The sequence below is a fragment of the Dendrobates tinctorius genome, unplaced genomic scaffold (assembly GCF_039654945.1).
Source record: "Dendrobates tinctorius isolate UK_male_01 unplaced genomic scaffold, ASM3965494v1 ptg000020l, whole genome shotgun sequence".
NCBI lineage: Eukaryota > Metazoa > Chordata > Amphibia > Anura > Dendrobatidae > Dendrobates > Dendrobates tinctorius.
The window spans coordinates 53,022,596-53,038,826 of NW_027361688.1; the positions used below are offsets into that span (position 1 = coordinate 53,022,596).

Sequence of the window (16,231 nt, forward strand, 5' to 3'; positions counted from 1 at the left end):
TGAGCTTCATATCTGGTTGGCACTTATCTCCGTGGAATTATTGTGATGGCACTGCATTTGTCCAGCACAGAGCAGTTACAGGACAACTATCATTTCAACATGTTATTCCTACACATCAGAAGTACTTACCGATGATGGTCCAGGTATTAACATTGCTTAAATGTCTGGCAGACACACTCAGGTGAGCCATGTGCCACTTTGATTCTTTTCAGCTCTGGCTGAATCTCCATGGAGAGCAAAGCATGGGGCATACTGACTCCTAGAAAGTCCACGGAGAGCCTATCAGAGCAGAATAGAAAAGGAGGAACGTGGTACGGAAGTGAATGCTTATGTCCTTTCATTTTAACAATTGGTGGGTTCTCAAGACCCAAACCCTCATCAAAACAGTGAAACGTTAGCGGTTTGTAGAAACAATAGGTAGCCCTTAAATAGTTGACTCCTGTTCAAAGAATACCATAGTCACCCATTCGATATATTGTTTATACTGGTTCGAACAGTAAGAGTGAATGATATTGATATATTGCAAGTCAGGGAATAAAGAAGAACGTTGCTCGGTCTTTCTGTCCGATTTCATGGAGAAACGGCTGTGGTGCCATCAGCGGGATACACAAAATCATTATGGAAATAGGGGTCAAGTCTAACAAGCTTAACCAGACGGCAATCTCTCTAAGAATATAAGACTTCTTATCTGTGCTTTGTGTAATACAATGCAAGACATAGAGGCAGCCACGTAATTAAAACCTCCACACACCAGCAATTTGAAGAAAACATTTTATTTATTTTTTTTTTCCCAAAGAAAGAAAGCAATATAAAAAACAGAGTATAAAACTTGCATGTAATGCAGTGACATGGGTCTATATGGATATAGGGAGGGGAATAAGCATATATATATTTTTTATATAATATGTAGGTATAATTTCAGTATTAGACACAAAAAGGACAGATGCATTTCAACTCATGTACATTGATATCACAAACCACACAGAAAGATAGGAGAATATTAAAATACTGCTGTCCACAAGTTAGCTACAGGGATGAGAAAAGCACTTAATTCTTACAAGACAATAGCATTTTCTACAATGACATAACCTTCTGGTTCTTCAATAGAAAGGAAAAAAATAGCAAAAATGTATCTACCGCTAAAAGACTCACATGACTGCATTAGTTAATAGTAATACAAGCAGTGGGAATGGTTACTATTACAAGAGAGATTAGGGGGAGGGTCATGAATAATTGTGTTTGTTCCCAAAAATTCTAGCTTTATATTCAGTTATGTAGGTCATCGTTGACATAAGTAGACTTAGCAATGAAGATCCTAGCCAAAAAAACATGATTTTCTTCTACTGAATGACTATACTATTATATCAGAGGAGATACATCATATCGTCATGACTTATGATCCAAAAATTAGAACAGTCATTTTTTTAATAAGTTCCTTTTGGATTTCTAGGCTTATAACCAGAAATGGTAGCCCATCATGGTTGGTGTTGATGGTGATTTTACTCATATAGGCAATTGTTCTCAAAAATTCTGTAAGTTATCCGATCTGTACATTCATCTTCTGGGTTGCACTAGCATATTTAATAAATTGTTGCTGTCAAACCTTAAATTGGTTAGATCCAAAATTAAAATTCTGCCAAGGATTATATCTAGGCTATAAAGAAAGGCCTTATGTCTATTATGCCTAATGTAGGAAAATATTACACAATTGATTTATTAAAAAATAGGGTTTCTCCTCTAGTCAATCAATTTTTGTAACTGTACATAATTAAAAAAAAAAAGGTGCTGAACTTTATTTTATGTTACGATTATTATTATTATTATCTGTTCTTTGTGTCTTTTTTCTCTTTACGGGTTTCTAAGCATTGTTAACCATGTATCTGATGAGGCCTAGTACTTTTCTTTTAATGATGGTTGACTTCGGCCTCGGAAATGTTTGCATCATTTTTGTATCATTGTTAATAAAATGAAGAAAAATGTCATTTATGTACAAGTTAGAATTTTAATATTCTTGGCAAGTATGTATGTGTCATAATTTTCTCCCCCGGTGAATCTACAGTTTTTAACCCTACACATCTTGACCTGCCCTAGACAAATTTACCTTTACCATTCTATATAAAGAATGAATATCCCCCATGCTGATTACATGCAACAAATTCCCTATGTCTGGTGGAGTTGCAGACAATTTGTGAAAATTAGACATGCATTTTCTTTGTGCAGAAGTGTAAAAAGTCCATCTTGTCGGCAAACAAAATAGAACTTTGCGTTAGTGTTCCATGTACATTACGTTATGTGAATATTCTTACTCCATAATCAGGGGGGAAACAAAAATCTCCAACATAATCTTCTCATAGAAAATGAACAAAAACATCAATAAGTACAGTATTAAAATAAGTACTGCACAAGACCATTGACACTCTTTATAAGTAGTAGTTGTACAATCACTACATATATATTTAGCATTTTTTACATACTTTAGGAAACAAAAAGCTACGTAACTTTTTTTTACGTCACGCATTGGATGCAACTATTTTGTGAACTGAAACAAGATTCGTGAGAATTTGACCCGTTAAGTAACATCAGTAGTATTTAGCCATTTTCTCCCCGTGCGTCACAACCTTCTCCTCGAAATACTCCTCGGTCATATTCTAAAGAATTGTGTTGAGTCTACAAAATTGCTGCTTTTGTATTAATATCCTTACTATCCAGTTTTTTTTAGGCTCAATTAATATTTTGTTTCATTCAGGTCACACATTTCCGCTTACCCAATTCTTTTATTTTTCTTTGATTACTTCCGATAGTCAAACAAAATGGACAATGGGTAAAAAGCTGAGAATTTGCCCTGGAATACCTGAATGTTTATAAATTATAAATAACTACTTTGCTGGAATTATATACAATGGAAGAAGTTCCACAAGGTGTCGGTGTGGAAGAAAAATCAAATTTTAACAGCTTGTAAAAAGAGTGCATATCGTCGTGAAATTATCTTGCACTAATACAAAATCTTAGCTAATATTGACAGGGCACTTGTTTCCAAGGCTAAGAATAATGTCCTCATTATCAGAGCTGGAAGCAAAAAATCTACCAATGGAGGGGACGTTCTGCGCCCAGCTCTAACAATGATACATTCAAGCCATTGATTTTCTTATGCGGCCAACGATGACATTCAGCATTGCCCTAATATCTTATGTTTTTCACATAGGGAAGTGTTCAAATAATTCTGCCCTGTTGGTGTAAGCAAACTCTTTCATAATGTTGGTTACTTCTTATCCTTCTTGCCAGATTTCTTCTTGTTACCTCCGCCCTTTCCGTCACGTTTCCCTCCAGCGTTGGTTGGTGTCAAAGTACTTCCTGGTATGTAGACGTTTTGTCTGTAGTCAGGAACATGCTGCAGGGTGAACTGTGGTCCATAGCGAGCACTGAGGCCCATGGTGCCTGTTCCTCCTCCGAGGCCTGAGGTTCCTTCAGCGGCTTCTGTAACGTACAATCAAAAGCATTAGTGTTAATGTACCATTACATCATATTTTTCCAGTTATTATGCATGGAACATTTATGGGCATTAATTAGGAATTATTAGGAAAAATATTACATCAGGGTTAATATGTTTCCTGAAAGGATGTGATATTTCAAGAGGTGTTCTGAGATCCACATTATGAAAGAGCCTTTTCACCCAATTTTATAGTCTTGATTTTTTGATCTAAGGCTCCACCAGGTTACATCTGCAAAGGATGTGTGATGGCCTTCGTGATCTTAGGTCAGGTCAAGTTAATCATATTAAATTGTACATTAAAGGGAACCTGTCACCATGAACATGTAGCCCAATCTGCAGGCATAGCAGTGTCGGACTGGGGTGCCAAGGGCCCACTAGTAACATTGACTTTGAGGGGGCCCACTTTTCACCTGCATAAAAATATTACACTAGCCTCGTTCCCAAATTTATCTATATTTCTATATAGTAATAAAATGGTCAGTATGGTAAATGAATGATGAGATGCTGCTTTTTCTGTACAGAGTGAATCAAGTGAATTATGTCATGCTCTGCCATACAGTGGGGTTGGGGACCAAGATCTGCACAGGAGCCCATTGGGAGATTCACCTGTTACCCTATGGGCCAGTCCGAGCCTGAAGCACTATGTTACTGTTGGAATATGTTTGGTGCAACAACTCCATTCCTGTCTATGAGTGTTTAGTTGCTAGATTTGTATGCTGTTTATAAAGTTACAACAAAAATAAACTCCCAGAGGCTCACACAGGGTGAGCATGTGACTGTGTTTCCTGTTTTCCTATGTCTGTGTATGAGAGAATCAGCCTGCTGTAGATGCTGCACAGATAGACACACAAATGATTTATTACTGATGAAATAGGATTCTCATATATTGTTCCTGAATAAAGAAGCTCTGTTGTCAGACGCTTGGAGAGTGTCCTGAATAATCCGCTGCCAACAGTTATAGAGCAGGGGGAGCTGAGCTGATGTGCAAAATTATTCAATATAACCTATATTTTAAGCATTTAAACCTCTGTTTTTTGGGATTTTTTGGTCCAGTGGGCAGTCTTATCTGCGACTGACAGTTTTCTTTGTATAATTGAACATACAGACAGAGCTATCAATCACTGATGGGACCACACACTGGACCAAAACCCCCATAAAGAGCAAGGGTAAAATTATGAAAACAGGTTATACTGAATATTTTCTCATTATAGCATTGTGACTGCAGATTGGACTGCATTTTCATGGTGACAAGTTCCTTGACTTCAATATCCCCATTAACAGCCCTACTACCACATCTGCATCCCAGCTTCTATCACTAACCACTTCTCTCGGCCTCTCACAGCTCTCAGCCTCTGAGACACACAAAGACAGTAACACCCTTGACCTGGTCTTTGTCCGGCTTTGCTCAATCTCCTACCTAAATAACTCGCCGCTTCCCCTCTCTGACCACAACATTCTCTCCTTCACGCCCACAAATCCTTGCCCACCCCAGCACACTCCTACCTAAAACATTCAAAAATCTGCAAGCCATTAACCCTCAGACACTTTCAGATTCCATACAATCTTCCCTGTCCCCAATCTCCTCTTTTTCCTGTCCTGATCTGGCTGTTCATCACTACAACAACTCTCTTAGAAGCACCCTTGACCAGGTAGCGCCCCTCACCCTCAGAACCTCCAAACACAGAGTAAAACAGCCCTGGCTCACATTGTAAACTCAATTTCTCAAGCGATGCTCTAGGAGTGCTGAACGCCGATGGAGAAAAACCTGCACACCAGAAGACTTCATCCACTTCAAATTTATGTTAAGAACCTACAACTCTGCCCTTCACCTCGCCAAACAGACCTACTTCACCACCCTGTTCTCCTCACTAGCCAACAACCCCAAGAAACTTTTTGACACCTTTCACTCCTTCCTCAGGCCAAAAGCACAAGCTCCTATCTCAGACATTTGTGCGGATGACCTGGCCTCCCATTTTATAGAGAAAATAGATAATATCCATCAGGAAATCCGCTCCCAACCACCAAGTGCTGTGACTCCCATCCCTACCTGCATTTCCCCTGGCTCACTTTCCACATTTGATCCCATAGCAGAAAAAGTCTCCAGACTCCTCTCTTCTTCTCGTCCGACTACATGCACTACCGACCCTATTCCCTCACAACTCCTCCAATCTCTCTCTCCAGTCGTCACAACTCACCTAACTACAATCTTTAATCTCTCCCTCATCTCGGGCATTTTCCCATCCTCCTTCAAACACTCTATCATTACTCCATTATTAAAGAAACCTGCTCTCGACCCATCCTGCACAAACAACTACAGACCAGTTTCCAATCTCCCCTTCATCTCTAAACTGAGTGCCTAGTCTACTGCTGCCTTACCCGTTACCTCTCCACTCACTCCCTCCTAGACCCTTCACAGTCTGGCTTCCGACCCCTAAATTTGACTGAAACTGCACTCATCAAAGTTACCAATGACCTTCTGACAGCAAAATTTAATGGTGAACACTTTCTGCTCATTCTTCTCGACCTTTCTGCAGCTTTTGACACTGTTGACCACCGCCTCCTACTCCATAGGCTCCAGTCACAAGGCATTAAGGACATTGCTCTCTCCTGGTTCTCTTCCTATCTCTCTGACCGCACCTTCAGTGTTTTGTTTGCTGGCTCCACGTCATCTCCTCTTCCTCTCGCTGTCGGGGTACCTCAGGGCTCAGTCCTTGGCCCCCTCTACACAGCCCCAATTGGACAGACCATCAGCAGATTTGGCTTTCAGTACCATCTTTATGCTGATGACACACAACTATATACATCATCCCCCGACCTTACCCCCGCTATACTACAGAATGCCAGTGACTGTCTGTCCGCAGTCTCCAACGTCATGTCCGCTCTCTATCTGAAACTTAACCTCTCAGAAACTGAACTTCTTCTGCTCCCGCCGTCTACTATTCTCCCTAAATCTGACATTTCCCTCTCTGTGGATGGCACCATAATAACACCCCGGCAGCAGGCGTGCTGTCTGGGTGTTATGTTTGACACCAACTTCTCCTTCACATCCCATATACAATATCTTGCCTGCTCTTGCCGCTTACACCTAAAGAACATCTCCAGAATTTGCCCTTTTCTCACCATGGAAACAACAAAAACCCTCACTGTCGCATTGATCCACTCCCACCTGGACTACTGCAACGCTCTATTAATTGGCCTCCCCGTTACTAGACTTTCCCCTCTCCAGTCCATACTTAATGCAGCAGCCAGGGTCATCCATCTGGCTAATCGGTACTCGGAGGCGTCCGCTCTTCGCCAATCGTTACACTGGCTGCCCATTCATTATAGGATCCAATTCAAAGTACTTGTTCTCACCCACAAAGCTCTCCACAGTGCGGCACCCCCATACATCTCCTCCCTTATTTCTGTCTATCAGCCTAGCCGACCGTTGCGCTCTGCAAAAGACTTTCGACTAACCAATGCACTGATCCGCACCTCCCACTCCCGACTCCAAGACTTCTCCTGCGCTGCACCAGTCCTCTGGAATGCTCTACCCCAAGAAATTAGGACTATCCACAATTTGCACAGTTTTAGGCGCTCTCTCAAAATACATCTGTTCAGAGCGGCCTATCACGTTCACTAATCAAAGTCATTTTATGTGTAAGTGTGCGTATGTAGCCCATTCACTATCTCTATCCCCCATCTTCTCAAGATGGCTGGATCATCATTGTAAATACATCATTGTAAATACACACCTGTACTTTGTATCTCCCCCACCTCATTGCAGATTGTAAGCTCTCACGAGCGGGGTCGTCTTATTTTGTCCTATTTTACTTTAATTGTTGTATTGTTAACGATGTTACTTATGACTTCTGTTTTTAAACTGTAAAGCGCTGCGGAATATGTTGGCGCTATATAAATAAAGATTATTATTATTATTTAATTACAAATGTTCCTTTTTTTCTCTATAAAATGCATAAATTGCTTTAACTCTGCCAAATAGGTTACTAATAGAGTTGAGCGACTTTTGGTTTTTTAGGGTCGCGTTTCGTTTCGTGAAACCCGACTTTTCCAAAAGTCGGGTCGAGCAAGATCGTCCGATTATAGGGAAAAGTCGGGGTCGTCCCGAAACACGAAACCCAATGTAAGTCAATGGGGAATAAAAGTCGGCAGTGAGAGGAGGACAGGAAACACACCTACAGTGCCCATTTGAATGCCAAAAGCATCAATTCTTCTTACTTAAGCTTGTCAACCTTAATTAACTTCATAATACAAGTTACGCACTGAAAAATGGGGGTTATTTGGCTAAAGTTGTGGGGGGGGAGGGCTGGCTGCAGGTTTTCATGTGCCCTGGGCGAAAGAGCGCCCCTTTAACACATACCACAACTCATCATGCTCCGATACGGCAGAGAAATAGCGGTATAGTACAATGAAAAATACCTCACTTTTTACATCTCATGACGAGGCCCATCTATTTCTCCATACAGAATCATTGGTCCCATATAATGTTTGAAACAGTATATGATGAGCTCCACATAATGCTACAGTATATGTTGGTCCCCATGGATGAAGCTCCACTGTCTTATGGGCCCAAATAATGCTCCAAACATAATGGGCCCCATTTCTAATGCTCTAGTGTATAATGGGCCCTGTAAATGCTGCTCCAGTGTCTGATGTCCACCTTTGGAATGTTCCAGTGTATGGTGGGCCCCATCTATCATTCTCCAGAGTATAGTGCTCCCCAAAAATTGCTGTCCCAACGTTGAAAACAATCAAATAAGTCTCCTCGCTAGGGAATCCCTGTACTTGTCTGGACAGGTGCTGTAGCTTGCTTAACAGCTCGCCAGCCGTTCTCACGCCCAGTATGGATTGCACGTGATTGCACAAAGGTTAGAAAGGGTACCGTATCCCTGGATAACATGTATGGATAGCGTACACATTCAAAATATATGTCTCAGGAGGCAGGCTCAGACGGTGTCAGGCCCAGTATGGATTGCACGTGATTGCACAAAGGTTAGAAAGGGTACCGTATGCCTGGATAACATGTATGGATAGCGTACACATTCAAAATATATGTCTCAGGAGGCAGGCTCAGACGGTGTTAGGCCCAGTATGGATTGCACGTGATTGCACAAAGGTTAGAAAGGGTACCGTATCCCTGGATAACATGTATGGATAGCGTACACATTCAAAATATATGTCTCAGGAGGCAGGCTCAGACGGTGTCAGGCCCAGTATGGATTGCACGTGATTGCACAAAGGTTAGAAAGGGTACCGTATCCCTGGATAACATGTATGGATAGCGTACACATTCAAAATATATGTCTCAGGAGGCAGGCTCAGACGGTGTCAGGGACAGTATGGATTTGACGGCCCAGATTACACAGCGGAGGAGCAGGGAGAGGTAAAGATTGCAAATGCTGGGGCCCTTCCCAAGCAAGGGGGGCCCACTCGTGGGCGTCGGTACTGGCACTGGGCCCCTCATAGTACAGCGGTGTGTCTGACGGCGGGTGTGCACCACCACCGTCAGAGACACTTGATTGCACTATGAGGGACCCTGTGCCAGTGCCCGCGCCCAAGAGTCGGCCTACCCACCTGTCCAGGGCAACGGCACTCGCACGGTGTCGTGCGCTAGGTGGTGACCCCGGCCATGGGGGGGGAGGCAGCACAGTTAGGGAGTTTTAGAAAGTGGCATATGTTGATGTTGGACATTCAGCTGATGCAAAAGGCGAAATAGGTGAAGTACCAGGAAGAGGTGGACCAAAGCAAGCCATTTTTCTGTCACCCTATGTGTCATCAGGGGAAGGTGGGACAAAATCCTTGGAAACCCATGCGTGGTTCATTTTAATGAAGGTTAGATCATCCACATTTTGGGTTGACAGACGGGTCCTTTTTTCTGTCAGGATTGATCCAGCTGCACTGAAGACTCTTTCCGATAGCACACTTGCAGCTGGGCAAGCGAGCTCCTGTAAGGCATATTGGGCCAATTCAGGCCAGGTGTCCAGTTTAGCGGCCCAATAGTCAAAGGGGAATGACCTGTGTGGGAGAACATCGATATGGGAGGAAAAGTAGTTTGTAACCATAGTTGACAACTGCTGTCTCCTGTCACTTTCCATCGATGCAGTATTACCAGTTGTGTGAGCGGTATTTGAAAAATCAGTCCACAACATTGTCATGAAACCCCTGTCTCCAACGCCACTTCTGCTGTGTGCACCACGAACACCTCTGCCAAGCTGCCCCCGGCCCGTACGGCTCGTGTGAGAACCATCACCGCTGCTGTGTGCTGGGAATGCCTCAAGCAACCGATTTACCAGAGTTGCTTGTTTATTAGCCAATATTAGGTCAAGGTTCTCCTGTGGCATGATGTTTTGTAATTTGCCTTTATAGCGTGGATCCAGGATGCTGGCCAACCAGTAGTCGTCATCGTTCATCATTTTGTCAATGCGGGGGTCCCTTTTTAGGATCCGCAAGGCATAATCTGACATGTGGGCCAATGTTCCCGGTGTCAATGATGCACTGCGAGTGCTGGGTGGAGGAGCACTTTCTGGCAAATCCACATCCCTCCAGTCACGCACAAACCCTGTACCAGACCTTGCCACGCCAACATTTTCACTTGCCCCACGAGATGCATCCTCCTCCCCTAAGTAATCATCCCCATCATCCTCCTCCTCTTCTTCCTCCACCTCGTCCAGGAGAGGTCCCTGAGCAGACAATGGCTGAATGTCATCAAGGATTCCCTCCTCCTCTTCCTCCTCATCAACATTGGCTGCAGACGCCTGCTCCTAAAGGTGCGTCAAAGTTTGCATGAGCAGACGCATAAGTGGGATGCTCATGCTTAGGATGGCGTCGTCTGCGCTTACCAGCCGTGTGCATTCCTCAAAACACTGAAGGACTTTACAGAGGTATTTCAGCTTCGACCACTGCACACAGTCTTCGCACCTTCTGGAGCAGGGCTGTTAACTCCGGATAATTTTTGAGGAAGCACTGCACCACCAGGTTCAAGGTGTGAGCCAAGCAAGGTATGTGGCTGAGTTTTGAAAGGGCTATGGCTGCCACAAAATTACGGCCGTTATCACTAACTACCTTGCCTGCCTCAAGATGTACACTGCCCAGCCATGACTCAGTTTGTCGCTTCAAGTACTCGGCCAGCACCTCGGCGGTGTGTCTGTCGCCCAAACACATCATCTGCAACACAGCCTGCTGACGCTTTCCACTAGCTGCTCGATAGGGGGACACATCGTGTGCAACAGTGGCAGCTGCAGATGGAGTGCTCGTACGACTGCGCTCTGTGGACGAGCTTTCGCTTCTGGAGGAGGAGGAGGAGGAGGGTGGAACGCCTACAGCCAACTGTTTCCTATACCGTGGGCTAGGCAGCACTGTCCCACCACCGCTGTCCCCTGTGGACCCTGCATCCACCACATTAACCCAGTGTGCAGTGATGGACACGTAACGGCCCTGGCCATGCCGACTGGACCATACATCAGTTGTGAGGTGCACCTTTCCGCTCAATGACTGCTTGAGTGCATGGACAATGCGGTCTTTCACATGATGGTGGAGGGCTGGGATGGCTTTGCGAGAGAAGAAGTGGCGACTGGGTAGGTCATAGCGTGGTACTGCATAGGCCATGAGTTCGCGGAAAGCTGTGCTTTCCACCAACCGAAAGGGCATCATCTCAAACGAGATTAGTTTGGCAATGTGGGCGTTCAAACCCAGTGTACGCGGATGAGAGACTGAGTACTTTCTTGACCTACTCATAGTGTCTGGGAGGGTGAGCTGGACTTGAGAGCTGCATATGGTGGAAGTAGCGGTGGACAGGGCGGACTGAGAGAGGGTTGATGATGGTGATGGAGTTGGTGTTCTTTCTGATGGCCTAGAATCAGTCTTTCGTTGATATAACAGTGGGATTCCCTGACTGCTGTGGTCTTGCAACGACACCTCAACATTTGCTGCTGTGCTAACCGGTGGGCTTACAGTGGGGGAAACAATGTAGCGTTGCTGACTACCTTCGTTGTGATCAGTTGCACATGTGGCACTTGAGGTTTGGTGTTGTGTCCACGCTTGCAAGTGCATGCTGGTTAAATGTCTAAGCATGCAACTGGTATTCAAATTTTTCAGATTTTTCCCTCGGCTAAAGGTCTTTGCGCACTTCTTACAGATAACCTTGGCCTGATCATGAGGATTTTGTTCAAAAAAGTGCCACACTGCACTCTTCCTACTTTGGCAGACATTTTGCGGCCTAGCACGCTGTGATCTTTTGACCCTCTGGACAAGCTGTCCAGCAACTCTTTTGATGTTTGGAACCTGTCTTTGGAGTGCTCCGGGCCTGCCAGATAACAGCTGTTGCGATGTCGATGTCTGCTGTGGATGCTCCTCATCTGAGCTTTTGGAAGCAGCACCCTCTTCCCCCAATGGATGCCAATCTGGGTCAACAACTGGGTCATCCATCACCTCCTCTTCTATGTCATGTGCACCTTTCTCTGTGTCACCGTGTATGGTGGTATAGTGTGCGGGAAGGGGCACCTGAGTCTCATCAGGGTCAAAATCTGGCTCTGTACACTGCGAGGACAATGTAGGGCTCTGAGTGAATGTACCAGCAGAATCATCCATCAGCGGCTGTGCATCAGTGCACTCCATGTCAGATTCATCTTGGCCTGGGTAATTCACCATTTCACTTGATAATCCAGGCATGGTATGTGAAAACAGCTCCATGGAGTAATCAGTAGTATGGCCTGCGTCATCCTTCAATCTTGGTTGGGGTGAAGGACACAAGGAAAGGTGTGGTTCATGAACATGAGCCTCAAATGATGACTCAGTGCTTTTACTTTTTACAACTGAAGAAGAGGAGGCGATAGAGCTGGAGGCTGAGTCAGCAATGTAAGACAAAACTTTTTCCTGATGCTCTGCCTTTAAAAGCGGTTTGCCAACTCCTAGAAAACTAAGCGTTCGAAGCCTTATGTAGCCAGACGATGACGCAGGGTCAGCACCTCCTGCATTCGGTCCTATTTTGCTCTTGCCACTACCATCAGATCCACCACCAACACCATCATTACCAGCTGCCAACCCCCGCCCAATTCCACGGCCTCTTCCACCAGCCTTCCTCATTTTTGGTAGAAATGTAGACAAAATCCAACAAACTATATAGTAATGTAAAACAAGGTACAAGGTGTCTATAGGACAGGGGAGATTTAGAATTTCTGCACACACTTGTGGACAGTGGACACTTTTGGATTGTGTGAGGCCCACTGATATCTGAGCGCTATGTGACAGGCTCGATGGCACAGCTGCCTGTGACCAAAGTGACGAGAGGATAATGGAGATTTTGAATCTCTGCGCACACTTTTGGACACTGGACACTTGTGGATTGTGTGAGGCCCACTGATATCTGAGCGCTATGTGACAGGCTCGATGGCACAGCTGCCTGTGACCAAAGTGACGAGAGGATAATGGAGATTTTGAATCTCTGCGCACACTTTTGGACACTGGACACTTGTGGATTGTGTGAGGCCCACTGATATCTGAGCGCTATGTGACACGCTCGATGGCACAGCTGCCTGTGACCAAAGTGACGAGATGATAATGGAGATTTTGAATCTCTGCGTACACTTTTGGACACTGGACACTTGTGGATTGTGTGAGGCCCACTGATATCTGAGCGCTATGTGAGACGCTCGATGGCACAGCTGCCTGTGACCAAAGTGACGAGAGGATAATGGAGATTTTGAATCTCTGCGCACACTTTTGGACACTGGACACTTGTGGATTGTGTGAGGCCCACTGATATCTGAGTGCTATGTGACACGCTCGATGGCACAGCTGCCTGTGACCAAAGTGACGAGAGGATAATGGAGATTTTGAATCTCTGCGCACACTTTTGGACACTGGACACTTGTGGATTGTGTGAGGCCCACTGATATCTGAGCGCTATGTGACAGGCTCGATGGCACAGCTGTGACCAAAGTGACGAGAGGATAATGGAGATTTTGAATCTCTGCGCACACTTTTGGACACTGGACACTTGTGGATTGTGTGAGGCCCACTGATATCTGAGCGCTATGTGACAGGCTCGATGGCACAGCTGCCTGTGACCAAAGTGACGAGAGGATAATGGAGATTTTGAATCTCTGCGCACACTTTTGGACACTGGACACTTGTGGATTGTGTGAGGCCCACTGATATCTGAGCGCTATGTGACACGCTCGATGGCACAGCTGCCTGTGACCAAAGTGACGAGAGGATAATGGAGATTTTGAATCTCTGCGCACACTTTTGGACACTGGACACTTGTGGATTGTGTGAGGCCCACTGATATCTGAGCGCTATGTGACAGGCTCGATGGCACAGCTGCCTGTGACCAAAGTGACGAGAGGATAATGGAGATTTTGAATCTCTGCGCACACTTTTGGACACTGGACACTTGTGGATTGTGTGAGGCCCACTGATATCTGAGCGCTATGTGACAGGCTCGATGGCACAGCTGCCTGTGACCAAAGTGACGAGAGGATAATGGAGATTTTGAATCTCTGCGCACACTTTTGGACACTGGACACTTGTGGATTGTGTGAGGCCCACTGATATCTGAGCGCTATGTGACAGGCTCGATGGCACAGCTGCCTGTGACCAAAGTGACGAGAGGATAATGGAGATTTTGAATCTCTGTGCACACTTTTGGACACTGGACACTTGTGGATTGTGTGAGGCCCACTGATATCTGAGCGCTATGTGACACGCTCGATGACACAGCTGCCTGTGACCAAAGTGACGAGAGGATAATGGAGATTTTGAATCTCTGCGCACACTTTTGGACACTGGACACTTGTGGATTGTGTGAGGCCCACTGATATCTGAGCGCTATGTGACACGCTCTATGGCACAGCTGCCTGTGACCAAAGTGACGAGAGGATAATGGAGATTTTGAATCTCTGCGCACACTTTTGGACACTGGACACTTGTGGATTGTGTGAGGCCCACTGATATCTGAGCGCTATGTGACAGGCTCGATGGCACAGCTGTGACAAAAGTGACTAGAGGATAAGGGAGATTGGATTGCTTTTAAAAAAGCAGTTTGCGGAGCAGTGGGTAAACAGCAATGCCAGCGTGTCAGGAAGCCTTAAAAGGCAGCCCAACAACCAACACCACTGATACACCACAATATAGCCTCCCCTTGCACTGCACACACAGTGACTTGTGTGTTGTGCAGGCCAAATCGCTAGCAGCAGAAGCAGTTTTTTTGTCTTCTTCCCTGCCTAACGCTCTCCTTACAGAATCAGCAGCAACCTCTCCCTATACTAAGATCGGCAGAAGTAAGATGGCGGTCGGCGTGCATGCCCTTTTATACCCCCTGTGACGCCCACCAAAGCAAGCCAATCACTTGCATGCCCTTCTGAAAGATGGTGGTGACCCGTGCCTAGGTCATCACGTTGCCCACAGTGTCCGTGGATCCTGATTGGCTGAAAAAGAGCGCAAAACAAACTTTTGAAACGCGACTTTGGCGCGTAAGTCGCCGACCTCGTGGCCGACCTCATCCTAGGGTCGGGTTTCGTTTCATGAAACCCGACTTTGCCAAAAGTCGGCGACTTTTGAATTTTTTCGACCCGTTTCGCTCAACTCTAGTTACTAACCTTTTGTGCCCTTTTCTTATGTTATAGTTGGAAAGTTCCCTGGTTTCCTATTTCAGATCATATAAATCGTAGCAGAACCTTAGCTCTGCTTTGTTAATGGAGGTCCCTTTGGCATTTTTTTTTTCTGAACAGTGAAGCCTGTGAGCACCCGGAACCTACCATGCCACCGATTCACCTGAATGGAGATGTGGGTGTTCCACTGTGCTCAAGAAATGTCAAAGGGAGCTCTGTCATTCCATTGGTAGAATGATCTCTACTACGGAGGTTTTCAGCCACAGTCAGACATCAGTGATTTTTTTTTTCTTGTACACGTAAAAGAAACAAATTTTCATCAGTGTTTTTCGATAAGATTTTGATCAGTATTTTATCAGTATGACAGTTTTTGCCATCAAAGCTTAATGAGTTTTTTGCATGCAGCGCTGTCTATTATTTTAGTGGATTCTTTGAAACTATATTTAACCTTTCTGAAGCCAGATATCTTGTTACATAGGTATTTTAACTAAGCTCTTAAAGAGGAGCTGTCACCAGGTGAATAGTGGCCAATTTTTGCTCTAATTTTAATTCAGCTGAACCCCTGAGTATTCCCCCATACAGTTTCATAGATATAGGCCTTTTTATTTAGTGCTAATTTTGCTGGTCTTTACTGAGGGGCATTGTTTGCAGAGCAGCCTAAAGACACGCCCCAGAGGTTCCTGTGAGCCATACTTCCTTGTACAGACAAGCAAAATTAGCACTAAATATAATGGCTTATATCACTGGAAAAGTATGGCTTATTTAAAAAATATATACAATGGAAAACTCAGGATTGCAGTTGGGATTAAATAAAAGCCAAAAAACTGGCCATTTTTAGCCTGGTGACAGGACCTCTTTAAGAATCTTGGATGTTTTTCATTTTATTATTTTTCCCTCAACCTAGCTTTTTTATTTTTTTTGCAGGACTAACTGTACATTTGAAGGATACCATTCATTACACCATACAATGTACTGGAAAAATAGAACTAAAAATGAAATATGGGGAAATTGCAAAAGGAAAAAAAAACACATTTTTTGTGGGGGGGAGGGGAGTTTGTTTTCATGGCATTTACATGTTGTAAAATGACCTGACAACATGATCTTCCAGGTCAGTAAGATTATGTCAATACCA

At 44.6% G+C, this 16,231-nt stretch overlaps 1 protein-coding gene across 1 annotated transcript in view; it reads right to left on the bottom strand.

Moving 5' to 3' along the window:
* Positions 1 to 757: 757 nt before the first annotated feature.
* Positions 758 to 16,231, bottom strand: part of LOC141083180 (protocadherin Fat 4-like) — a 229,560-nt gene continuing 214,086 nt past the window's right edge. The window contains exon 11 of the mRNA XM_073567346.1: positions 758 to 3,474. Coding sequence (XP_073423447.1) covers positions 3,260 to 3,474 — 215 coding nt within the window. The 3' untranslated portion in view covers positions 758 to 3,259. The remainder of the gene's footprint in view (positions 3,475 to 16,231) is intronic.